The sequence below is a fragment of the Gastrolobium bilobum genome, unplaced genomic scaffold (genome assembly GCF_033153095.1).
Source record: "Gastrolobium bilobum isolate Gb01-03AN ecotype WA unplaced genomic scaffold, APGP_CSIRO_Gbil_v1 utg41735, whole genome shotgun sequence".
Classification (NCBI taxonomy): Eukaryota; Viridiplantae; Streptophyta; class Magnoliopsida; order Fabales; family Fabaceae; genus Gastrolobium; species Gastrolobium bilobum.
Window position 1 is genome coordinate 93,385 of NW_026895730.1, and position 26,717 is coordinate 120,101.

Here is a 26,717-nt window from a genome sequence, read left to right on the forward strand (position 1 = left end):
ATTTACTTATTTATAAATTTATACTTATTTATTAAATTTAGGGTTTATAAATTTACTTATTTATAAATTGATGGAAATTCTTAAAATTAATATAACTTTTATCCACGCATGTTTTAAAAATACAAATTAGAAATTAAAGTTCACTAAGCAAAAAAAAAATAGAAATTAAAGATAATATTTATTATTTCATCTTAATTGCTTATAAATTATAATTTTTAAATTTATGTCATTAAATATTTATAATTATATTTTATTGTTTATTACACGTCTTAATATACACGTCAATAAAAAAATTATTTACGTAAAAATCAATTATCATATCAAATATACTTTGTTTTAAATAAAATTAATGTGCCATGTAAACATAATTTAGTTGATTATTTATTTATAATTTTTTGAATGAGATTTCATATTTTTTTATATTTCCTTCAACGTTTCTTTTCATTTTCTGTCCCTAGAGGTCTCTTATATGTTCGAGGATAGTTTAGTAAATAATAAACTCTCTAATAATTAAATTAAGATTTAATTAATCTAAATTAATTATTTATATCTTTGTTATACTTTAAATAATGTTTAATTTATACTTTTAAAATTATATTTAAATTAATTGTAATTATTTTTTATATAAGTTGAGATTTTTTAAATATATTTTAGTATTTTATTTGAGATTGATCGTTTCATGTTTTATTTAAAATTTTACACCTATGTTTACCAAAAAAAAAAAAATTAACCATCAATAATGATAAGGAAATAGAGAATATTAAAATAAATAAGAGATATGGTATTTGTACCGTTCGATACAACGAGCCCACTATGTACCCTTGAGGGTAATATTACTATATGGATTATACCTCTAGCTGAGGTAAAGACCAGGCTAGGAGGTAATATTCTAAGGGGTAGCAAGCTGATATTAATGACAGACAGATAGTAAGTGTATAACTGAGAAGTAAATGGGCATAATAACAGTACATAAAAGGTAGATCTTTCCCTTGTGCCCAAGGGTGGTATTTATAGGAGTCCAGGAGTTTGATCCGTTAGGGCTTACGTATTGGAGGTCAACGCTCCTTGGGATTCGTTGTGAGGAGCTGACACGCCTGGCGCTGCAGCGATGCAGGGTCTGCTCTTGGGCGATGTCAGCATGCGGTAGCAGGGCGGTTTCCACTTATGGTCTCTGGGCGATCCGCAGAGCATATGGGGTTCCAAGGTAAGACATTTTGGTGTCTTACCTTGGGAGGCGAGCTGCCTTGGGGCATGCGTCTAGGGCCAACTGGTAGGGCTGACGTGTATATAACTTGGGGTACTGGGCTCAGGCTGTTTGGGGCTCTGTGAAACTGGGCCATCTACGTTACAAGGCCCTTGGGCTTCGGATGTGGTTAAGCCATCCGGAACAGGAGCCCCCCAGCTTGGTAGCAAGCATTGCTTGGTGCCAAGATAGGTTGTCATGAACGCCTGACCAAGGAGAGACAGTTTATAGGGCTAACCTTGAGGCATCAGCTGAACTAGGTCATGGCCAGTTAATAGGCTGTCTGACCGGTTCGATGTCACGATTGTTCTCTGGGCGTCAGATAATTATCAGAATGAGCTCACGGTTGATGAGGCGTCCTTAATCATGGGAGTGCCATGGGATACTTGGTTCGTGTTACTTGGTATGGGTTGTACACTCAAAAGTAACGGTTAACTTTTACAGTTTTTAAAGGGTTGTAATGATGGCAGTTAGTGACGGTTAACTTTTGCGATTTTCAAAGGGTTGTAATGATGGCAGTTTCGCCGTTGTAATAACTGCACGAAACCCTTCGTTGCGCAGTACGGCGCATTAATTGCGACGTGAGCCTCGTCTTGTCTCCCCAAAATTACCTTAGGGTCCTCCATTAGGGCCACTTGTCGCTTGACGGTTGTCACGATCTGGCGGTCACCCTTGATTGACCCTCCACGTGTACGTTGATGAATAGTCTTTCTTCTCTTATAAGAACGTTAACCTTGTTCTTACTCACTTCTTTCAAAATCTTATAAGCTTTCTCTGCAACCTTCGTCAACCTCTGGTGTTGTTCATACTCAGCTTTCTCATTTTTCGCCTGCATTAATCTTCGCAACTTCCATTGGGCTTTAAGGTTTTACTTCTTGCTGCACCTTCTCTGGTTCTGTTGTTTCTGTGTAAGGACTTCTGGTGGTTAGGACTCCTTTTTTTCTTCCTTCTTTCAGAAACTCTTTAGTTACAAGTACGCTGTTCTTCGCTCCTTTCTCTTAAGGGTGGTATTTTATTTCTTGCTTCTGCTTTCTTTCCTCAGTTATGGTTAAGTTTAGTGAGATGTCGGCTGAGGAGTTACTTGGGTTAAGAGGAACTATTAAAGAGGAGGAGTTTGATGAGGCGTTTGACTCACTTGACAGCATTGAGGTAGGGCCTGTTATGCGTAGGTATCTTGCCAACCGCCTTCTTTGGAGTGGCGGTAGCATTCTCTCTCCTACCCCTTTAGTTCCTGGGGTTAGTTCTCTACCCTACGGTAGGGTACCTGAGTTGCTAGGTTTCAGTGAGAGTGAGATTTTAGACCTTCTGCCGGAAAGAGCCCTGGGGGCTGTCGTTCCCTATTCTGGTGAAGCTTCTGGGACTAGTAACCGTGCCGGAAGGGTTAGCGGTTGCCCCTCTGAGGGGGATCGGCGCGAGCCTTCTCTCATTCCCAGGATAGGTTTATGAGGTCCTCCAATCGTTCATCTGGTGGCTGCAGGTCCCGTCCTTATCGCCGTTCGTCTGGTATGGGCCTGGAATGTTCCATCCGAGGGTCGTCCCGTGCATCAAACTCTACAAGAAGACACTGGTCAAGTTCGTTACCCTTTCCAGTGAGGGCATCAGTTGTTACCTGGGTTGTCGCTATATGGGGTGCTGGCTGGGCTTTCAAAGTGACTTTTGGTGCTGGTTTCATGGATATGTTGTAGCAGCTCCTTGTTACCGTTTGATCGCCTCTTACCGTCGCCACCTTATTGTCTCTTGCCACAAACTTTATTGCCAAGTGAGGGTGCGACACATTTGCTTCGAAAGCGGCGAACATTCGCCTGCCGAGAATTACGTTGTAAGCTGATTGGGTATCCAGCACCAGGAATTGGATGTCGGCTGACTTTGAGGTAGGTGGCGTTCCCATAGATAATCGTAAGTTTATCAATCCCAAAGGTTTGGTGGTTGTGCCGTTAAACCCTGCAAGTTCACCTGCCACTGGTGTTAAGTCATTGACAGTAAAACCCAAAGCTTTAAGACAAGGCAAAAACAAAATGTCAGCAGAACTGCCATGATCCACGAATACGCGGTTGACGCTCCAGTTGGCAATGATTGCTTGGATGACCAATGGGTCGTCATGGCCAGGTAGGATATCGCCCAAATCGTTGAAGTCCCAGACGATTTTGGGTTTGGCCTGACCTGCATCTGTGCTCGTTTTGCTTATGGTCTTTCCTGCCACTGCTAGGCACTACTTCAAGTGTCTCTTTCTGGAATTAACTGTTACTCCACCGCCACCCAGCCCTCCAGAGATCATATTTATCACTCCATGTTTTATGGCTGCTGAATCTTCGTCTCCTCCGTCACGCCTTTCTCTACTGCTCTGGTTGTCATGCGCCTTACGGATTGGGGGAGACCTCTCCCTGCGATCCCGCCCGCGACGAGTTTGATACTTGGGCTGGGTGCTCCTTCTTCGATCTGGTGACCAACTACGCTCTCGATACCGCCTGTTGTTTCCTGGGATTCGGGAGCTGCTTCCGGTGTTTCTTTGACCTCTTCTGTTAATGATCTCATCGATTTCATCCTTCAGATGTCTGCACTCCTCAGTACTATGGTCGTTACTGCGGTGGAATTTGCAGTATACAACATTTTCCCGCGATTTCCCCTGACGCCTTGGGCTGTCTTTGCGGTCCTCCTTGTACTCGGTCTGAAGGACGCTATGTGTATGACGTCCAACCATGTCTCGCCCTTGTTGGCGACTGACATACTTGGCGGGTTTGCGACTCTTTCTACGTTCCTCAACATGGTCACTATTCTTCAACTCTCTGTTTCCTTGGCGGTGACTGTCGCTTGTTCGACTTCCTTTGTACTCTTCGATTCGCATAAACTCTTGAGCTTTACGCTTGACTTCTTCAAGATCCAAAATCTCACGACGAGCAAGCTCGTAGGCGAATGCTCCTTCACGCAATCCAGATAAAAGTATGTGCAACTGCACCTTTGGGTCTAGCCCTTGTACCTGTAGGGCTTCTTTGTCAAAACGGTCGAGAAATGACCTAAGAGTTTCCCCGGATTGCTGGCGTACTTTCTCCAAGGCATGGACAGACTTCGGCACAGGGCGACTAGTGGCAAAATGGGTCTGGAATTTCCTTGCCAGGTCATCCCAGGATGCTACACTGCCCGTTGGTAAGGTGGTATACCAAGTTAACGCTATTCCGCCCAAGAGCGTTGGGAAGGTTCTGCACATCAGGAGGTCTGTTTCACCATGAAGGGTCATTGCCGCTTCAAACTTTTGTATCCATTCGAACGGATCAGCGTCACCTACGTACGTGACGATGTTGGATGGTCCCTTATAGCCAAGGGGAATAGGAGTGAGGCGTAGGCTATCTGTCAGGGGTTTGTTATGCCCTATAGTGCTACGGGTTGGCTTTGCGCCGGTTGGACACGACAGGTGGTTGGGAAAGGCATTCCAAATTGGACACCAGGGGGTGGGGGTTGGTTTTCAAACCAGTTTTCTCCTTGCATTTCTTGTATTGGAACTTGATGATTCGGGAATGTTGCTCTGAGACCTTCCGCTGGTGCCTGGGGGTCTGCAGGTTGTAGCACCGGAAGCAGAGCATCTGCCGCTTCTCGCCCAGCTGGGATTGAGTGCATAGAAGGAGGGGAGTTGGAGCGCATAGTTCGCACGTGCCCTTCCGGAGTGGCTGCTCGCACTTGTTCTGCTCGTCTTGTTGTGACTACCATGTTGGTCTGCAAATGGTAAGTGTTTGGCGTATTTAGTGGTAGGAGAATAGGAATAGAAGTTTATAGCTTCCCACAGACGGCGCCAATGTACCGTTCGATACAACGAGCCCACTATGTACCCTTGAGGGTAATATCACTATATGGATTATACCTCTAGCTGAGGTAAAGACCAGGCTATGAGGTAATATTTCAAGGGGTAGCAAGCTGATATTAATGACAGACAGATAGTAAGTGTATAACTGAGAAGTAAATGGGCATAATAACAGTACATAAAAGGTAGATCTTTCCCTTGTGCCCAAGGGTGGTATTTATAGGAGTCCAGGAGTTTGATCCGTTAGGGCTTACGTATTGGAGGTCAACGCTCCTTGGGATTCGTTGTGAGGAGCTGACACGCCTGGCGCTGCAGAGATGCAGGGTCTGCTCTTGGGCGATGTCAGCATGCGGCAGCAGGGCGGTTTCCACTTATGGTCTCTGGGCGATCCGCAGAGCATATGAGGTTCCAAGGTAAGACATTTTGGTGTCTTACCTTGGGAGGCGAGCTGCCTTGGGGCATGCGTCTAGGGCCAACTGGTAGGGCTGACGTGTATATAACTTGGGGTACTGGGCTCAGGTTGTTTGGGGCTCTGTGAAACTGGGTCATCTACGTTACAAGGCCTTTGGGCTTCGGATGTGGTTAAGCCATCCGGAACAGTATTTTACCTATATTTTTTATGCCAACTTTTCTACTATTCTCTAACATCATCAGATTAGAATATTAAGAGAAAAGAGAAATGATAAAAAGTAAAAGAGAGAAAATAGTAAAGATTAGTTAAAATTCTAATATGACAATGTTAGAAAATAATAGGCAAAGTAAATAAAAAAAAAAAGTATACAGAATGATCTATCCCAATAAATAATTACAAAATTCACTTTTATAAATTATAGATTCTTATGAATTTGGATTCTTTCATGTAAAAAAATGATCATATAATCATAAAAAATGATCATATAATCATATTATTTAATCACAATCACTATTGATAATGAGATAAGAGAGAGAAAAATATATAATTTTTAAATAAATAATTGTGATCAAATATGATCATGATCACTTTTTTATATAAGAGTTCCAAATCTGAATTCTTCCACGTGACAAAGCGATACTAAATAAGAGATAAGATATTGTTATTATCAAATAATGTTACTATCAATTTATTATCATATTTTAATTGTTAATTTTTATCAATCAAATATTATTATTATTTTAAATTAAATTTATTAATTAATTATTAATTCACGATAAATAATAATCTATTAAAAAAATAAACTGGCGTAATATTATTTGGCAATCACGATATCTCGTTGCCTTAAATAAAACATGTATTTGCGGTTGGGGTAATTTGTTTTCTCTCTCTTTCTCGCTCAGAATCCATCAATCAAAAACCGAACGCCCTAATTGAAGCACGTGTTCATAGTTGTATGCGTTCTCAAACAACATTGCTTGCTGCCTTTTCTTCCTCAGGAATCCCATTCACAGAATCACAGGTAACTGCTGATTGCTGAAGCAGAGTTGAGTGGCATGGCGACATCCTTATCAAAAATACTCTTCAAGGGAATCGCAGCTCGTTCTCTCACCACACATGTAACCCAAAACAAACCCTTCCCTTCATTTCCTGCAAGTTTTGTTTTTTTTCTGTTACCACTTTATCTCAATTGTATAAAGTCGCATGCTTTTTTCTGTACTAACTTATGGGCATCCTTTGTTTTATCGTTTTTCCCCTTTCAACCTTTGGGGGTGGGTGTTAGAGTAAAGTTGGATTTTTTTATTTTATTTTTTTCTTATGGTTTGTTGAATAATTGAAGTTGGAATTAAGTGAGTGCTAAGTGTTAACATGGGGGTTGCTGTGTCACAATGCAGAAATTGCTTTGCTTTCTTCTCAGATTAATCGGCTATGATCTTGTTGTGTCCTATAGAACAATGAGAATATGTGAAACCGCCCTTTTTATTTTGTTTTAATCATACTCTCGTGTCATTCATGTTCTCGTAAGATATGGCTTTTTTATTTCCTCTCTTTTTTTCCTTTATTTTTTTTTCAATTGAATAAAATTCCGGTTCTTGCTCTTTTTCTCTTTTAGTCTTATCTTCTTATTAAGTGAGTTTAGATTGGCATTACTGGTTATATGCATATCTACATTGGCACATTGATTTTGGAGAAGTTGGCCGTACATACTACATATTTGCATTGCCTATTCTATGAATTAGTTATATAACTGAAAAGACTTGAATTTATGTTCTTCAAGCTGTGAGTTGTCTTTTCCTATCGTAATGGTATTGGTCTTCCTTTAACGTGTTGGCAGCAAACTGGTTCCTGTTATTATGGAATGAGATACTTCAACACGGTGTCAAATGATCCCGACACACATGATGACTTCAAGCCAGCTAATAAACTTGAGAGTTCTGGCATTTCTTTGTCAGATGTTGTTGGGAAGGTAAATTGCATATTAATTGAATCTCGTGCATTAAAAAAATATATCAATCATTTCTTGTTTTAATGACATAAGCAATCTGTGACTTGAAATTGAACTTTGGTTCACTATGCTTAAATGTGTGCAGGATGTCAAGGATAATCCTGTTATGATTTACATGAAAGGTGTGCCTGATTATCCACAGTGTGGATTTAGTTCTCTGGCAGTTAGAGTTTTAACACAATATGGTAAGTAAATAATGCTTTTTATGCTGCATCCTTAGCTATACAAGAAATTGCATTTTCTGAACTTGTCTGTTCACTGTAGAAGTGTTGCTTTTATCCATGTTCCAAAAATTGTGTACCTATAGTTTAAAAGTGTAGAGTCAGAAAGGATGTAGAATTACATTTAAGGCAGCTGGCATCATAGTGGCTATTGTGTTTCTGTAATCTCATGCTCTCTGGTTTAATTATGTTGGATGGAATTATTTTAGAATTCTTTGCCTTGCTATTTCGATTAATCTTCACCAAGGGACAATAATAATTTTTAATTACACTGGTTTGTCCTTGACTGCTGGCCTGAAATTTAATTATGATGACTTATATTATGACATTTGCTCAGATTACATATCATGCTTCTAAGTTTCAAGAGTTTTTCTAATTGAAGATTTTTTTTTTCTTTTAGTTTACCTATGGTCTACAGAAATTTATTACAAATATGAATTTACATTACTGGATGACAATTTTATAAGTTGCTATTGCAGATGTTCCCTTAAGTGCTAGAAACATTTTGGAGGATCCTGAGCTGAAAAGTGCTGTAAAAGCCTTCAGGTTAGTTTTTTCTTGCTGATTTTATTACTCTTGCTTCATAAGAATAATGCGCTTACTGGGAGAATAATATTTTCAAAATTGACATTTATGAATATAAATGAAAAGTTTTCAGTGAATGGAAATAAATAAAATGTAGGCTTATTGCCGATGATAACTGAAATTAGTCGTACATGAAATGAAACCAAAAATAAATAAATAAAATTCAAATTGCATTGTATGAATCCAAATATTGTAGTTGAAACCATATTATGAATTGCAAGACAAGAAATTTAAACTTAAAAGTAATTATTGTTCTACTGCTGTCCAAACATTGAAATCAAAATTCCATTTGAAAATTCTAATTGTTACTGTCAATGAACTGAAGATCATCAACATGAATTTGAAGATCAAAATTTGTCCTCTTTTTTCCTTTTTTTATGTGAACTTGTTGCAGTTGAATTTATTCACTTAAACCCTCTGTTGTCCAAGCATCTGAACTACAATCATGTTAAATCCTCTGGAAATTATTCAGCCAAAACATGCCTTCACATGTTGTGGGTATATGTGCATTCGTTATGGCAACTTATGCAAAAAGGATTCAAATATCATCTTGTCTTTTGCATTTAAAGTGGTATGACTATGAGATCTTAGTAATTGGTGCCAACTACCAAGTTTAATTACTTTTTCCTTTAAACAGATTAATAATAGACAGATAAGGCAAGTATACTTTTGTGATGTTATCATGATTTTTATCTGCAGTAACTGGCCAACATTTCCACAAATTTTCATTAAGGGAGATTTTGTTGGTGGATCAGATATTATTCTTAATATGCACCAGGTTAATTTCCATTTCAAGAGTTGATATTTTTTTACTTTTACTTATTATTTTGTACTCCTGTTTAATAATATTTTACTTTGTTGTAGACTGGTGAATTGAAGGAAAAGCTTAAAGATATTATCTCCAAGAAGTAAATGCACAACTAAGGTGATGATATTTAAGAGAAAAAGGTAGTTTAGACAACCTTATTCGATGTAATCTATTTCTCTTGCTAAAAGATGACATTATGTGATTTCTTTGTATAAGCTTTTCTGGAGAGTAATAAGTTATTTGAGAAAGAAAAAGTTGTATGTTTTAAGGTATTCCTTTCTATTAAGATTTTTTTGTGCGTGTACCTTGCTTTAATGTTCATATGTTGTACATGAAATAAGAGTTGAGACTGAACTTTTATACATCTGGAGTTGGAACTTGGAATAATGTGATAGGAACCTGGCTATTTTATTACAGAAAATAGGGATAATCCTCAATTACTGTAATCAGAACCACAGGTTCAAAACACTCACACAGAAAACAGAAAACAAATGATAGAATACTGCAAAACTTAAGGGTCTGCAAACCTTCCTGCCAAAGGCCTAAAACCTTACTTAACTCGTGCCTTTCTCTCTCTATATCTTTTATTCCCCACCTGCCCTCCTAAACTTCTAACAGATAGCCTTCCTGATTTCCCTCCCACCTAGCAAACTATGTTGCCCAATAGTGTCTGCTTTCTGTGTTAAAAAACTTTTTTATTATTTGGCTTTGCAAATTGCAAAGATGGGTAAAACCAGCCAGCACGGTTTATTCATTAGCAACACTCACTAAAACTTGCATGCCAGTGAGATACATAAATTTTGAAAAAGAAAAAAAAAAAAATACATACTTTTGTAGTTATTATTGCCGATCAGATTTTTGACTAGTCGATTAAATAAGAGATTGCAGCTCTGTAAACAACATTTATGGTAGTATATATTTTTATAACTATTAGGTTACATATTTACAGATACTATTTAAAGAAAATATAATAATTTCACTCACAAAACTTGCAATTTTTAGGCTCTGTATTTCTTTGGAAATGGGAATTTTTCAAAACAAATGTTTCTCAAGGAAAAATAATTCAATGGCCTATGTTTGTTGTTTATTTTTTAAAATGACAAGTTTGTGTTGTTTCGCTACGTCATTTCACTCTGCAATTTCAGTCATGCTAATGAATTGAATCCACAAATCCAGATGAATAGAATCATGCTTCCTGATGTAGCAACGGGATTCCAACTAATATTTTTATCAAAATTCACTTCTTGTTACATATATACAAATACACTTGACAATCTGTAAATTATCAATCCCCAATTTTCAAAAGCAATTTTTGTTTGCTACGTTTATTTGAGGATGAGATCATTCCGTTGGGTTGATTAACTTATTGCAAAACCAAGAGTCCATATAACTTGGGTGCTAACTCTGTTTAGATTGCACAAGTTGGTGAATGACATTTTAAGTGACTGTCCCAAGCCCAACGCTTCCTACAAAGTTATCTCAGCTTGTAGCCGCAACAGCAGTTTTGCCCAAGTGTAAATGCCGGTTCGTTTGAACTATTTGGAACTGATGGTGGTTTCAAGTGATTTGCTTAAATTTATTAATGGCAGAGCTTATTTTGTTACCTAATTTAATTCTACTCTTGAGCGAAACTATGTATAACTATTATTGTAATCTTAAGACTTCTTCCTTTGTACGTGATACTATATGGTTAATAATTGCCCTGGATATATTTTTACTAAAATAAGAAACATTATTTTTGGGTTCTGACAATTTTTAAATTGAAATTGAGAAATAAATAACAAGGTCAAGTTCCCTGCTTTGTTACAATATTTAAAACTAAAAATCTCTCCAATAGGACAACTGACCCAGTCACTAGGTTCTACAATAATATAATGAGAGAAATACTTAGAAAACACATCCAGATCTTTATTGCTCAGGAACATGACAAAAAGGAGCTAGAAAATTAATTTTCCTATTTATGTATATATACCCCACGAACCGTTGTTCCATGATCTACCTACTTGTGCGTGTGCATCCTCTCCTTCGCTGTTATTGTTCCACATACCTTCTATAGGCATTGCCTGATTGATAATAGTCATGACATTTATGAGGATCCCTCTAGCCCCAGCCTTGAACTAAGCCAGGTGCAAACCTCATACATCTCTCTAGGAACTGTGTAATGACCAATCCTGCACACATGACAAACCGAAAATTGAGACAATTGTTTTAACTGATACGTGATTGATATTAATGGGATTATTTTGGTTTAGAAAAGAAGTTACCCCTCATAGGATTTGAATGCAACATATCGAAACCCTGCTGAACTTAAAGATTGAGCAGATTTCTCTCCATATTTGCAGAGGACTACATCATCACCTACAAAATGAATTTTGGAGGTAAAGGTAGGCTTCAATTAACCACTATGCCGAAAGTGTGCTTAGCTAATTCTTTGGAAAATTTAATATGAAGTGTAAACCATAGCATTATATCCATGCTTTGGTGCTTAATCATGTATAAGCATAGCGATAGTAGCAAAGGACTCCAATATGGCAACATACTCCTGAAGTGGTACCAAGGATTTTGCAACCTTGGAACATAAATCTACTTGTAGGTAGAGGTAAAAATTTCCAGGAAAATATGTACGTGCATTGGATTGTTGAAGTAGCGTTATAACACAGTTGAGTTTAAATGTGTGCCAATGAAAATATTTAGAGCAGCTAGAAATTTCTTCAGTGCACGCTAGAATATTATGCAATAAAATAATGTTTTTAACTTACAAACATGCCTCTCAAATAAAAGAAGTAATGACTTCAGCATATAAGATTTATAGATACGTACTGATTCCATGGCACAGCAAAATAGGTAATGAAGCAGCTCGCCTTCTTGCTTCATGTGACACTTCTATCTTGTTCCTTAAGCTCCTACAAGTAGCAGGTTCAAACCACAGCGGCAACCATTTTAGTACAAGACTACATAGACCAATAATATAGACTTCTCCACAAACTTTGGCAAGGCAAATGATTATTGGGAAAATAACACTGGATGTTGTTTTCACAATATATCAAGAAAGCCTCGTTTTTCAGTAAAATGACTAAAAAAAATCTTATAATATACCTTGATCCTGGAAGCCAACCACTTAGTCCAACGACTGCTCTTAAGTTGACAGGGTATGGGATGCCATTTCCATACCTTCCCATGGCAAAACAAGTTGCGGAGTACAGGGCTATTGCTGCACCCATGCTGAAGCCTCCAATGCCAACTTTCACTGTCACATTATGAATTTTTCAATACAATGAATCTTCAAGATATGAATTACATAAAGACCCCAATTGAATACGTTTCAAAGCCCAGAATAATAGATGAAGTAACATAGTTTAAACCAAGGGTTTGATCTTCTTCTTCTTTTTTTCTCCCTTGAATGAGGGTTATAGATGAAGAAAAATTGTTCTAATATATAGAAAGGAAAAGTTTACAATGCCCCAGAATCATAGTATTTTTTTATCACATATGTCCCTATAGTTTGCAAAAGGGTATGTTTTTTATCATATATGCTCCTGTGGTTTTTTACTTTTTACAAACTACAGGAGCGTATGTGGTAAACAAAAAATCACAGGGGCATAGGTGATTCTGAAGCAAATCACAGGGGTATTGGTGAACTTTTCGCTATATATAAAATGATATCATGGGACCTTGTAGAGTTGCAAAGTTTTGAAGTCTTATTATTTATTATTATTTAGCCTTAAAAGTACCATCAGCTGGCTCTGTTGACAAGAAGTTAGCAATGTGTGCTGCTGAGGCATCTAAACCCTCCCAATCATCTGGACCATCTTCTGAAAGTTCTCCCACATCAAACCCTGATTAATATTTAATTAGCAAGTTAGACTCATTTTGTATGACTGTAAAAGTTTCAGCTTACATAGTGCTGATTTAATTAAAAAGAGTAGCACCAAAGAAGGATTTGATATTATTACAAGCAGTGCAGGGAAAACCACCAAGTATAGCCACTGGACGGGTAGGAGCAGTTGGGCAAATCCATTTTATCTGCATCATATAACATCACGAGAAACATCATATTATAGTATCTTAAAAGTTAGAAAATATTTTAGTTATGGAGTGAGAATAATATTAATCTAGAGAAGTAATTAAGAAAATCTTAAACTGATTGAAGGTACAAATATTTTTACATTTGGAAGCGGAAGGGATTCCAGGAGCTGAGATGAACTGCAACGTAACAAAACTCAAAATCAGATAAACATCTCTCTGGCCACTAAATCTGACATCAATTTAGGAAACCACCAGTGTCCTAGATAAAGTTGTCTAGCATAAAGTACTCAACCATACACTGAAATGCTCAAACTCAATGGTATTTTCTGTGACCACACTAAACATAATAAAGAATATTTCTAGACTGTACCAGCTTCTTCTATTCATATAATATATATTCTTCTGTCAAAAGTCATGTCTAGTTGTTCATTTGGGTAGTGAAACAAGCGAGCTTGCGGTCCCCCAGTTGAGAATTTAGTATATACTCTTCTCAATCAGGCTTCCAAGAATTAAAACTAAAACTTTCTTCGACAGAATTTATTCCCTTTAGAATCTAAACAGAAAGAAGTTCAATACTGGAAACAATTCAACATCAGGAAAACCCAATTTTGGATCCCTCCGATACACTTCATTCTTTCTCACCAAAGTTTCATCCTTCATGTACGGATTGTGTACTTGAAGCAAAGAATGAGGCTAAACACAAAAAGAACAAGAATAGGACAAAATTTTTGGATTGGAAAGAAGTGAAACCTAGATCCAGGGTATAAACTGCTTGAGCTTGGAAAGAACCAAACATTATTGAGTTTGCAAAAAGTTAACATAACTGTTTTAGAGTTTTTTTTTTTTTTTTGGTCAACAAAAATGTCTACACTTACCTCAACTTTCTCCATCCAAAAGCAAGAAAGGGCAGAGCAAAAATGAAAAGCAAAAAGAGAGAATGGGGAAAGAAAAAGGTAACTTTTAGAAAACATCAAAAGGTTATACGAGGTAGAAAGGAAGAAGGAAATGAAAGGATCCACAAAGGAAAAGTACAATACAGAACCAGTAGAAGAATGAATAACTGATAGTTATGAGTTATGACAATGTTAGCATGGCATATATATAACAATATTAAAGAGATGGCATCCATACCTCAAACCATTATCACCAAGACCATGCAGCCAAACTATAGTGGCTTGGTGTTTTCCCTTGGGCCTCACTACATGTGTCTTCCCAAACTCAAAAGTTCTTCGAGCAGTTCTACTACCTGCAATTGTGAGTGAGAAAGCTACTACTTAATGACATCTTAAGTTTAAAGATAACTGACAGATTTCAAAACATGAGGAAAAACTAATGATAATCCTTCAAATGGACCGAGAAAATCAGCAGTGAAGTTAAACAATGCAACAAGCTAGAGGAAAACACACATGACTTCTCAAATGCGGTAGCCGTACACAACAATTAAATAGAAAGAAAAAGTTCCTATAATTGATTGATAGCAATCTAAAGACTAAAAATTCATGCAAGGTGCAAGGAAGGATAAAGGACTATCAAGTGGAGCAAAAGAACAAACCAGAGCCCATGTGAGAATGTGCATGACTCATTTTGCTGCTTGAAAAAAAATGTTCAAAGCACTCCCTCCACCTACTGCAACTGCAATGACTATGAAGAGGTTCTGCAATGAAGAAAAATGCAGAATGGTGATGTCCCTTTTATACCCAGAAGGGTGTGGTGGAGTTGGAATAAAACGTGTGAATATGCATTGCCATGTATGTATTGTACAGTGAGTGCACCAGCTATAGACTGCGCCTTCTACCGCCTAGAAGGGGTATCCATGAAAAGGAGAGGTAAAGACAAAGACAAAAGCAGAAAACCTTTATGAGCAGAGAGAATCAAAGCAGAGAAGAGCACAATCATCCATTCCTAAGCCGCACAGCTAGGAGAGAGGGCTCTGGACTCTCACATAGAGAGAATCTATGCTTGTGGACAGTGGCCAGAAAATAAAGCAAACCACAACAACCACTGAGGAATATTACTGAAAACAAGAAAGAATAACCTAAGTTTGTAAAATGAAAATATCTTTTCACAATCATTTGTTTATGAATTTCTGCATGATTGATGGATACCCATTAACCTCAAAACTAAAGTTTTTTCTATTTTTGCTTACTCAAAGACGAAATGGAAATAACCAAGAATTCCAGTTGGAAAAGGAAGCCTAGCTTCTTGGTATTTTCCCAATTTCCCCTGCTTTTTATAGTTTCTTAACAGATAACAATTAAACTCACTAACCTGGATTTCAAGTTAGAATTGACAAGAAAAAGCATTTAAACTTTTCATTCTAACCTTCCTCCTCTCTTTTGCTTTCTTGCTTCCCACTAAACTTGGTAGCTCAAACCCCACTTGAACAAAAGTTTTGGTGGTTGTCTATACACATTAGAAACAGCAGTCCAAAAGCTAGACCTTCTCTTTAACACATTTAGGAGAAAAATAACATCCTAAAATCTTGACGTATTTAGAACATAGGTAATTTCTTTAGAAGAAAAAAAGAAAAAATTTAAGCCATGACCTGTACCAAAAGGAATCTTAGGAAACATAACAGACACAAGGCCATTGTTTATGAAATCTCAATGAGATTGTCTCATTTCTAAATTATTAGCAGATTTCTGCATATCTTTTGTTTTGTCAGTTAGAAAGGGCTTTAGTGGACTCCAACTTGAATATATCCCACCGGTCAACTTCTTTTATTAGGTTTATGATTATATGGCTTTCCTTGTTTCTCTGTCTCCAAGTTGTGCAGATATTTGCAGCCTTTGATTCTCACAGTAATATAGCAAATATATAATTTATTGCAAAGTGAAAAGTGGACCTGGCATTGGCATATATGCAAGGCTAAACAAGATAAAAATTTGAGGTATAGAGAGAGGTAGAGCCACTATGTATATAGGTCAATGAATACATTCATTGTGCACCACTATGTTTGCTCCCCTATAATATGCAGCTTTCATGCAGCTTACATGGAAAATCTTAAAATGCTATCTGTCCTTCCTTATACCCACTAACTGATTCATAGTTTTGCACCATTCTTTCTGAAGTTCTATGCTTGCATTGATGGAGAGTCTGGACTAATGTGAACAATTCCAATTGAATATGCTCAATATTGGAATGTAATAAAGCTCCTGAAGAACTCACGAACCAATCTTTTTTTTGCCTAATGTCAAACTCTCATGATATGCGATTCCTTCTTCATCTTGTTAATGTATCAAACCTTTCATGTTCAGTGCTTTCTTCTCAAGTTAGAATTATCATGTGACTTATCCCCTATAACATGAGCAAGTCCCCACTTGAAAAAAAGGTGAATGCCTATAATTTTCACTCAAGACACTATTTTTTTTTTTCCTAATAGATTTTTCCCCTGGAAACATACCATACTTTAAAAATTGTCTGTTTAAAGTAGATAAGCCTTATGAATGATGAGGTTCTATTTGGAAATCAGCGAAAAGTATTTTGCTTTTCAACCTCTTTATTACATAAATCTAGATAACAAAATTAAGAAATGTTACAATTGATTGTAGCATTAATTTGGGAGTTCAGTAAAGAATATCTTAGGATAAATATATAGTATTTGCTTTTCTCCTTTGTAAGAGAAATGTTAAGCTTTCGGCTGAATTAAAAAAAATGGCCCATCATTTTATAAAAAAGAAAAAGAAAAAAAGAAGCACAATTTACTATGTTAGTGCAGGAAAAAAAAATTACTGGAGCATAAGAAAAAGTTTACCCTAAATATATTGCATAAAAAGATGTTAAATATTAGGGTTAGCTTGCATATAAGACAGTGCTCAGAATGAAAGTATTATCAATATTAAACTGGTTGACTTAAACTTCAAATAAGTTGCTGACATGGCAGATGCTAATTGGTTGACCAGTTAATGGTTGAGCATCTAATATCCCTCCAAAGTCAAAAATCAGTGGAATTTTCCCTCATCTAAGGAGAACTTAGATCGACTTTTTCTTTTGTCAACTCCTTACCTTACCAGCCCCACACTCAATACAGGAAGAGAATTTTTCCAAACAATAAAAATAAAATAACATCAGTACAAGCAGGAGCGTTTGTTTAAGAGGAGACAAGATATGCTACTGGCACTACCTGTCATATTGGAGATTAAAGTACTGTGTGGTGGGTGTAATCTTGCAGATTAGGCGCCTCAAATAGACAAAGCTTTACAGTAAAGGGAACATATTTGAGTACCTAATTGAAAAAGTGTGTACACTTCAAAATAGTGCAACTCGAGTATGACCATTTTCAAATATTTTAGAGCTCTCCTTTGCTGTAAGCTGGCATGCACACTGAGCAAAATATTCCTTTGCTTGAAGAAAAAGGCTAACAATTTCTGAACTCAAAATGAATTTATTTTTTTTAACCAAAAGTAAGGATATTCGCGGTCTGGATTGGATCAGTTTTGGAAACAAAAAACATCTGATCTAATCCCTTTGGTTTGATAATGTAATCATCCAATCGGTTTGGATTTTTTTTTTCAAATCCGATCCAATTCAATCTAATTTTTTTCGGTTTAGTTTGGATCGGTTTTTGATTTTTTGAAAAGCCTAAATTTTGTTTCATAATTATTGGAAAAATAATATATCTTTTGTATATATTGGTAGTAAAGTTTTTTTTTTTAAATACACAAGCATCAGTAAAAGATAATATAGTTTTTTTTTTTGGACAATGAGATATGAAGCTCTGCAGAAATAAAATTTTAGCAATGGAATGTGGTTAGATTTTTTCTTGGGTTTAGTTTATGGGTTAATGGGTCTTGGGTTTAAAATTTTTTAAGCTATGATTGGAGAAATGCCCAAGTAGGTAGATGAGAATTAATATATTTGATCGGTTTTCATTAACCAAACCGAAAATCGATCCAATCTAATCAAAATTTGCGGGTTTTTTTTGTTTTTTTGATTTTTCGATTTTCAATTTATTCAGTTATTAGTTTTTCAGTTCGATCACTGCAATTTGAATCGGTTTGTATCGGTTGATGAACATCTCTGACCAAAAGTAGTTTATACAGAATATACAAATTTGAACTCATAAATAACTTAGGGTTTTATTAATCTCATATTTAAGGAGATAAATTATCTCATGTCATAGAGATAAATTTGTGGGCTCCACCATCTGAAAAAGAAAAAGAAAAAGGTGGCACAGTTATGGAAGGATGTGTAGGAGAAAAAGTTATCACATGTAGCACAAGAGTAGTTTTTTTCAATAACTACCCACATTAATAATAATAATAATAATAATAATAAAACTTGTTTAAGAACACAAGTCAATGCGCACTCCCAATACATAAAAAGGAGAAGGGATCACTTGATTCCAAGCAAATGAAAGTGGAATTTAATCCTAAGTTCTTATATTACCTATAAAAAACTTTATTGCCAGAGTTAACTAATACCTCCACAAATTGAAAACTTTCCCCTCCTTAATTAGTAGTTTTTAATTTAAACATTAGGCTTGTGGTACCAGGCTTTACTATCATGCAGGGCAAAGAAGCAGGTGCTCGTCTATTGACTAGACATTTGTGAACCATAACATGTCTGTTTCTAGCTTCCCCTTTCTTCACTCGGAAGTAAGGATTTATTTGCGGATGAGGATACATACAATAAACAATTCAATCTATGCTAGAACAAGTAGGGGTTTTATTTATGTATTGAAACCATCTTTAACTTGGTGCGAAAAGATGCTAAATTTTCCTACACTTGTTTTCTTTTCATAGAAATCCATTTCTTTTTACATTGTCAAATTTGTTTTTAAGGGTTATGAATTTATCCTGTTGCACGAAAAATTTATAATTTTCCTACAAAAACAAAAACACATATGAGGCCCATCGGTTAAAAAAATAATAATAACTAGCGAGATTTTTTATGAGTGTACAGGAGGAGATATTTTTCTCCTGCAATAGATAAAAAAATATCCTTATTTTTAAATGGGTTTTATTACTCTTATTGTAGGAAGAGAATTCTTGCCTGCAACAACTAAAATTAATATTTTAATGAAATAAAAGAAGAAAGGAAATCTATATATATATATATATATATATATATATATATATATATATATTATATTTACTTGTTGCGGGAGAAAATTTCTATACCCTCAACATGAGAGTAATAAATTCTTTTTAAAATATATAATTAATTTAAAATGTACTTGCTCACATTTATATATGATTTAAGGTAAGAATTATATTAACAAACTTTTTTTTTTTATAAATTTACAAATTACATTAATTCTAACTGGTCAAATTTTAATTAAGAGTGTATGACCAGTCAGATTTAATATAATTTATAAATTTATTAAAAAAAATTTGTCAATATAATATTTCCGATGATTTAATAACTCAAAATATTGAATATATTGATATGGCCACATTTTGTTTAATTATGCCTGTAAGTCTAGCATTTCTCTTTGATGTGACACAACTTCGAATGCTGGGTATAGTACTATTGTGTGGATCATTCTATTCTAAGGTTCGATGAAAGAAATATATATAGTACGAGTATATCAAAAATAAAACAAAATTATTTATTATTCAATAATAAAAATTGAGTAAATATCAAAAAAGATGTATGCATAATATTAATTTATTTTTATACATTAATATTTTTTATTTACAAACCCAATCTACATTAGATTAATAAAGATAAGCGAGTGATTACCAAATAAATAAATAAAGATAGGCGAGTGAATTATCCCTCTTGACGAAAAAAAGTAAAGAATCTCAACTATCAAATAAAAAACTAACAAATGTTAATATAATTAAATATAAACATATATGTAATAAAGTATGAATTTATTAGAACCTATGTTGTTAATTCTCTCTTTAATAATTGAGAATTTGAAATCTTTCACATTTTCTCAAATTAATTCCTTATTTTAAGAAAGTTAAATTCTTAAATAATATATCGTTTCGTCGTAGTGACAAAGATGTCTAGCCGGTGGCTACTATGTTACTGTTGGATCTGTGGGTCCTCTATCAGGCATTTATAGAAGAAATACCTTAGAGATCAGCGGATCATTGTACACTATAGTAGCAACATAATCAAAGGGTAAGGTGTGTGCACAGTAACAATTAAGAGAGAAAATTTAGAATATATATATATCTTATTAACTTAACCCGTTATTTATAAATAAATTATAAGACAGTAATGAAATTCTGGACATCTTAAGAATATTGGGGAGCCGTTCTTAATCCATTACTATAATATTAATTAAGGAATATTCTCTTAAGTGAGCCTTTATGCATGTTCTATCATATATTAATTTTTGAAGGAATAAGATGTTTCATTTGGATTTTAGGATCTGAAGGTTTTTGTTTGTTTTCTTGTTTGTTTTGCAGTACTTATCGGTTCAAGAAAACATATAAAACATTTAAACTGTTTTTTTTTTTTTTCAAATCCTCAATTGATGGAATAAGACATTTTAGCACCTTCCTTCATCAATAAGATGTTTTTTAATAAAAGTATATATTGTCTAATTATTACTTCAGATACAAAAGGAGGTTTTGATTGCTATGAAAATTTCAAAATTTTGTTTGATGTTTGGGGGGACCAATACAATTACAAGACAAAACTTGTTTAAAAAGTGAAAAATAATTTGAGCTCATCATTAAAAGTCAAATACAAATGATAAGCCACTTTGATATATTGCACTTTATGCTTGGTCCTCGGATAATCATTAAATGTTATGATTTGGATTATCTTACGTGAGTATATACTAATTTAATTAAAATTTATTGGTGGTCGCACTCTTTCTCTCGAGTTTATGAAGACGCGATAACAAAAACCATTTAGATTATGTCAATTTTTATTTTTATTTTTGGAAATATAGATTAATGTCAATTATTTCAATTCAAGAATGAAAAACGTGTTAATGAACTTTTCTGTCACGTAAATAGAATTCCTTTTCACAATGTATTAGCTAAACTCGGTAGTTCAGAGTCCGTTTGCATGGACAATAAAAAAAAAAATTATGCAATATTTTTCTAAAAGTTTTTTTTTTTCAGAAATCAAAATTATTTTTGCATTTAAATATATAATATATAAAAAGTACTTTTAAGTAAATTAGTTATTTAGAAGTTAAAATAATAAAATTTATTTTATGTATAAAATTATCATAAAAAACATGTAAGAGCAATTCATCTTGATGGTAAGGTGGTGTTTGACGAACCAGTGATGACAAGTAGTGATGGTAGAACTATGGTGGATATTTGTTGTGGTGATGTGAAATCATAATGGTTGCGGTGATAGTGAGATGACAGTGGCCGTGATGATGGTGGAGGTAAAACTGATGAGGTGGCGAGGGTGGTGTCAGAGAAAATTAGATATTAGGACATATTTGAATTTAAAAAGTAATTGGCCATTTAGTTATTTTTTAAAAGAAATTTGGCTTAAAAAAGTTTTATTTTGACTTTTTCTTACATTTTTTTTTTAAAAAAATGGACACCTAAATACATAAATAAAATGAAAAATAATTTGTATAAAAGAATTCTTAAATAAAAACTCATCCTTGTTCATTTGAAGATTTCTTGTAAGCCTTGATTCAAATGATGTCATCCTGTGAAGTTAAGTTTATTAGGGAGCGTTTGGTAGAGGGATTTTTGTGAGGTTCTCGAAAAATTGTTATTAGGATTCTTATTTATCCATTTTTGATAAAGGGTTTTTTTTTTATATTTTAGGAAATTAATATTAGAATTCTTATTTATCCATGTTTGGTAGAGGGATTGAGAAAATTTTTCAGGGAATCTAATTTTTCTGGAATTTTGATTTGTGAACCATTTGTATGCCAAAATGTCATTCAAAAATACCACCAGGGAGGTTGTATTTATAGATTCTTGACGGATGAAACATAATACAATTAGAATATTCATTAATCCGATTAATTTTAAAACATAAAACTAATTCATTAATATTGCCTAGATAAATGAAAATTTCTAACATGTTACATTATTAAATTATAAAAATTATCAACCATAATACTTTTGGGTACTATTTAGAATCATAATTCAATTTTTTTTTTAAAAAAGGAAATTCTTATGTATTTTTTTAAAAAGGTAATTTTTCAATAGATAAATCCCCTGATCTCTCTGTTAGTGTTAATAATAGCAACAAGAATGAATGAAATAACAGATCAATTAATCCTACAATGTCCACATAAGCATCTTCTTTGTTAAAGAGAATAATAAAGGATCCATCAACGGCTTTGAAATTGAACATCTTTCATAACCTGATTGTAGCTCCTGGAACATAATGAGAATTCACTTTCATAAGGGTGCAAAGTGAGATTGATTTAGACTCAATATAAACAAAAAGATAGTAGTTCAACATTTTGTGAAAAAAATATGCTAGGTAAAGTAAAACATCTACGAGAGAAAAAAATGATCCAAAAGGAATAACGGTTGGTAAAGCTTCGCGTCCAAAATTTCCTTCATCTTTATTATGTTCATTTGTTTGTTCTCATAATTCCAATTTGAAAAGAAAGTGAGAACTATATCCTTTTCATTATTGGTAAGATGGGGACGTGAGTGAGGCTTTAAATCTATTATGTTCTGATTCCATTGTCTTGATTTAGATTTTATTACTTCAGTGTGCTTACATGCCATTTCAAGGTCTCACAAAAGGACAAAAGCATTTGGGATACACCTTCCTAAGAATATTTACTTGTCATTTCAGTATTTTTCAGTGCAAGCTTTTTCAGCTTCCTTTGGCGGATGGGAAGTTGGTGGGCCTTACCCCGAATATCTCTTTTCTTTTTCTGTAAAAAGATAAGGAAAAAAAAATTGAAAATGTGTTATATGCATTTTCTCAATTTATGTTTAGGTATCAATTAAATTCCGGTCCACTCCCCATCCATCAGTTTCTTCTTTGTCCCACTTTTTTTAAAAAAAAAAATACTTCTTTAATTATTTTATGTAAAATAGTTATCTCATATTCTCTCATTTCAAAAATTTCATCCCTTTTTTTTCTTTAATAGTAGGTCTCACCTGACTTCTCTTTATAACATAAAAGAACTACTCTTATGTAAAATAAGTGTAGTATTTCCTTTTAAAAAATAACCTTTCTATTTTTACTTTTAAAAAAAACCATGTCATGGTCAAGAATCTAGTTTTTTTATTTATTTATTTTTACTTAATTGGACGGTCAGTGTAATTAGCTTGCCACCTTGTCACTGTCTAGACTCAAATTAACATTTTTGGATCTGGACCATCCAGTTAAAGATTTGGGCCAACATTTGGATTTTTTGGCCCATGAAATTGGGATAATAATCGATGTCAAAGCCCATAAAAGTGAATGGGAAAAGTGTTTCTCATTTTAAATTATATAATTTGTATCATTTCACTCTCACAAAGGGTGAGATTCACACCTTTATTTTTTTTTGTCCACTCTCTCTCCCCTTTATCTATTTCTTTCTATTACTTAAAATGACACAACTTTACATCATTTAAAATGATACACAATTTTTCCATATATATTAGGAATGAACCTTGCTAAGAATATGAATTCAAGAAATATTAACACCAGAAAATGTACGTGTAAAATTTGCATTTTATTTGCGGCATTCTTCATATTAATTAGTATGTGTTCTGAGTTAGTGGGGTTGGATATGTGTTCGATTCCCGCTGAATGCATTCTTGGGGAGGGGGCTGAACCTTTAGCCATCACTGTTTCCCCGCACTCCAGATTAGTCCCATAGCCGGCTCAAAGAGTCGAACATGGGGATACCGGAGGGAGCCAACTCGTCTCAAAGAGATAATTAAGGTTGGGTAACTCCAAAAAAAGTGATAGAAAAAATAAATGGATCGGCCGGCTTAATAATAATGATTAGGTTTTCTATTTGGAACCGTATTATAAAAATTGACCCTATCAGTTCCACCGATTTATAAACTGGATTCCTGACCAATTTGGTTTACGTATTAGACCGATTATATATTTGAATGGGTATGAAACTGGCAAACCGGTATTATATCGGCATCAGTTTTTTAAAAATTAGTTTTGAAAATCTTTTGACAAAATATTTGAAAAATACTCTTAATAGATTCAAACATAAACTATGTAAATTATAATTTATAGTACTTGTTACTAATCTAATTGTAATTATTAGCTGAAATGCTTTTAATTTTATATTTATTGTATTTTATTTAATTCATGTGATTGAATCAATAACTCACTGATTAAACCCATTGATCCAGTATCACAACGGAATCGATTACGACAACTTACAAATTTGAATAATTAGAGGTCTAGTGAAAAACTAATCCAAGACTAATATGAAAATCCGTTGCAGAAAATCAGTTTGTACCCTTTTTATTTTGTTTATTTCTTATTTAATAAAAATTTGTCGGTGGACTATTATTATTTATCTTTTCATTATTGATTTTTTATTATACAAGACATATAATATAATCTTTAATATTATTTAAAAAATTTCTATTTCATGTTAGTTTATTAATTGATCAGATCAATACTATGTGGGCTGACCAATATATATCGGGCATAATCACACACGGTTGATGAGAGAAGATTTTTGGGTTGGATTGTTTGCTTCTTGAACTGTTGATGGCTGATAGTAGTGGGATGGATATGATTCTCCTTTGGCGCAATGACTCGGACTGGGGAGGATACCTACAATGACACTCCAACGCTCAAGTCAGTATCGCAGTCAGGCTTATGTTGTATTCTTACTGAATTAGATTGTTATACCTGGGTGTGTACCATTTGTTTATATAGTGAATCTGATGCCGCCTTTGGTAGGCGGTATAACTTCTGATTGGCTGTTTATGGGCTGCAGGTTCAGCTGGTGCCTTTCTGGCCTTATCTCAATATGTCAAGCTATCTTGGTAAAGTGGTGGCAAGCTGGAGTTGTCCTTTGTTTATTGGTTCTATGGCGCGGTGAATCTTCATTTGTGTTATTGATCACTTTCTTAACTCTGAAGTTATGTTAAAGACGGTTTGAGCGCGATGAAGCCATCGCGCCCCCTGATTCTTTATGCGTAATGTGGATATCGCGCATTGTTGGGCCTTATGTGTTTTGGGCCTGTAATCTTTGAATTTTAACCCTTGGTGGGCGTATTGCAGTTTATCCTGATCACTAATTAATATATTATATAATATTAAAAGTATGTATTTATGTATGACCAATTTAACCACGGTTCAATGACTGGTCTAATTTTTGAAATATCACAATTTACATATTATTATCAATTCATCAAAAATTAAACGGCTAGAGACTATGGGTGTGCATGACAACCATTCTATTCCCTAGCACTGTTTCTGCAAAGAATTATTTCTTTTCTATTTCTGTGCCTTGGAACAATTTCTGAGAAAAAAATGTGCTTGATAACATGTTTTATTTTTATTCCGAGAATGAGAATTGTTTTTGATAACACAACAAATAATGTAATAAAAAATAATTCCTATTAAATATAAAAAAATTCAGATCATCACTTTCCTTTCCATATGGTGTGGTTGTGGTGGTTGTGGCGGCGGGTGGCATGGTGGTGGTGGTGGTGGCGGTGGTACGGTAGTGGTGGTGGTGGCGGCGGCGGTACGGTAGTGGTGGTGGCAGTGACATGATGAAGATAGTGGTGGTGGTTGTGACGGCAGTGGCTGCGACGATGGCGGTGGTAATGGTGGCGACGACGATGGTAGTGGTGGAGGTGACGACAATGACTGCGACAATGGTGGTGGGTATGGTGGTTGGTGGCAGCAACAATGGTAGCAGTGACATGATGGTGGTGGTTGTGAAAGCATCATGGTGGTGATGGTGGCGGTGGCGGTGGTGGCGGTGGCGTGGTGATGGTAGTGGCGGGGGTGGTGTAATGGTGACGATGGTAGTGGTGGTGAAGGCAATGATGACGATGGTGGTAGTGGTTAGTGGCGACGACGACGAGGGAGGTGATGGTGACGGTAGAGGCTGCGACAATGGTAGTGGTGGTTGGTGGCAGTGGTGGTGATGGTAGTGATGGCGTCGTGGTGGTGGTGGTGGCAGTGGTGTGTGATGGCGATGGTGACGGTGACGGCAGTGGTTGCGATGTTGGTGATGGTGGTGGTGACGGTGGTGGTGACGGTGACAGTGATAGTGGTGGTGGTGGTAATGGTTGCAGTGACATCGTGGTGGTGAGGGGTGGTGACGACGACACTAGTGGTACGATATTATGGTGATGATGGTAGAGGTGGAGAGCGATTGAGAGAGATAAGCGTTTCTCATTTTGTGTCTGGGAACAAAAAAACAGAAATTTTCTAATTCTTTTTTCTGTTCCCCAGCCCAAAAATTAAACCGGTTTATCCCAAAAACAAAAAAATAAACCGATTTTATCAAACGAATTTCCTATCCATTTCTGTTCCCGGAAACAGAAATTAAAAAAGAAATAATTCCGAGAAGGTTGTCATGCACACCCTATATAACCGGATTTACTATCAACATGCACTCTTAAGTAATTTAAAATTTTGCTTAACTTAGTTTCTTATGATTTTTCGTTAGTTTATTAATTAATATATTATATACTATTAAAAATATATATTTATTTATCACCAATTCGATCACGTTCAATGACAAATCTAATTTTCAAAACATTGCTAATTACATATTATAAATTCATAA

General features: G+C 35.0%; 3 protein-coding genes across 3 annotated transcripts; 1 reads left to right on the plus strand and 2 right to left on the minus strand.

The window, feature by feature from the left end:
• Positions 1-2,729: 2,729 nt before the first annotated feature.
• LOC133294845 (uncharacterized) lies at positions 2,730-4,475 on the minus strand. The gene is made up of 2 exons (XM_061493603.1): positions 3,500-4,475; positions 2,730-3,403 (listed from the first exon to the last, which is right to left on the minus strand). The coding sequence occupies exons 1-2, from the start codon at positions 4,473-4,475 to the stop codon at positions 2,730-2,732; spliced, it is 1,650 nt and encodes a 549-aa protein (XP_061349587.1).
• A 1,840-nt stretch (positions 4,476-6,315) lies between these two features.
• LOC133294896 (monothiol glutaredoxin-S15, mitochondrial-like) lies at positions 6,316-9,397 on the plus strand. The gene is made up of 6 exons (XM_061493663.1): positions 6,316-6,563; positions 7,280-7,411; positions 7,536-7,635; positions 8,151-8,217; positions 8,956-9,034; positions 9,121-9,397. Exons 1-6 carry the CDS (start codon positions 6,501-6,503, stop codon positions 9,166-9,168), a joined length of 489 nt encoding a protein of 162 aa, XP_061349647.1. The 5' UTR covers positions 6,316-6,500; the 3' UTR covers positions 9,169-9,397.
• Positions 9,398-10,814: 1,417 nt separating this feature from the next.
• LOC133294772 (uncharacterized) lies at positions 10,815-14,761 on the minus strand. The gene is made up of 9 exons (XM_061493527.1): positions 14,643-14,761; positions 14,222-14,336; positions 13,231-13,267; positions 13,018-13,087; positions 12,796-12,900; positions 12,161-12,311; positions 11,885-11,967; positions 11,329-11,422; positions 10,815-11,235 (listed from the first exon to the last, which is right to left on the minus strand). Exons 1-9 carry the CDS (start codon positions 14,671-14,673, stop codon positions 11,151-11,153), a joined length of 771 nt encoding a protein of 256 aa, XP_061349511.1. The 5' UTR covers positions 14,674-14,761; the 3' UTR covers positions 10,815-11,150.
• Between the last annotated feature and the right edge of the window lie 11,956 nt (positions 14,762-26,717).

Excerpts from the sequence above, each read along its gene's own strand:
- LOC133294845 (XM_061493603.1), bottom strand. The coding sequence starts at position 4,475 with ATGACCCTTCATGGTGAAACAGACCTCCTGATGTGCAGAACCTTCCCA. Across the intron at positions 3,404-3,499 it reads TATGATCTCTGGAGGGCTGG|GTCAGGCCAAACCCAAAATC; the intron begins GTGGCGGTGGAG and ends GCACAGATGCAG.
- LOC133294896 (XM_061493663.1), top strand. The coding sequence starts at position 6,501 with ATGGCGACATCCTTATCAAAAATACTCTTCAAGGGAATCGCAGCTCGT. Across the intron at positions 7,412-7,535 it reads TGTCAGATGTTGTTGGGAAG|GATGTCAAGGATAATCCTGT; the intron begins GTAAATTGCATA and ends AAATGTGTGCAG. Across the intron at positions 8,218-8,955 it reads AGTGCTGTAAAAGCCTTCAG|TAACTGGCCAACATTTCCAC; the intron begins GTTAGTTTTTTC and ends TTTTATCTGCAG.
- LOC133294772 (XM_061493527.1), bottom strand. The coding sequence starts at position 14,673 with ATGAGTCATGCACATTCTCACATGGGCTCTG. Across the intron at positions 14,337-14,642 it reads ACATTCTCACATGGGCTCTG|GTAGTAGAACTGCTCGAAGA; the intron begins GTTTGTTCTTTT and ends TCACAATTGCAG. Across the intron at positions 11,968-12,160 it reads GGTTGGCTTCCAGGATCAAG|GAGCTTAAGGAACAAGATAG; the intron begins GTATATTATAAG and ends TGCTACTTGTAG.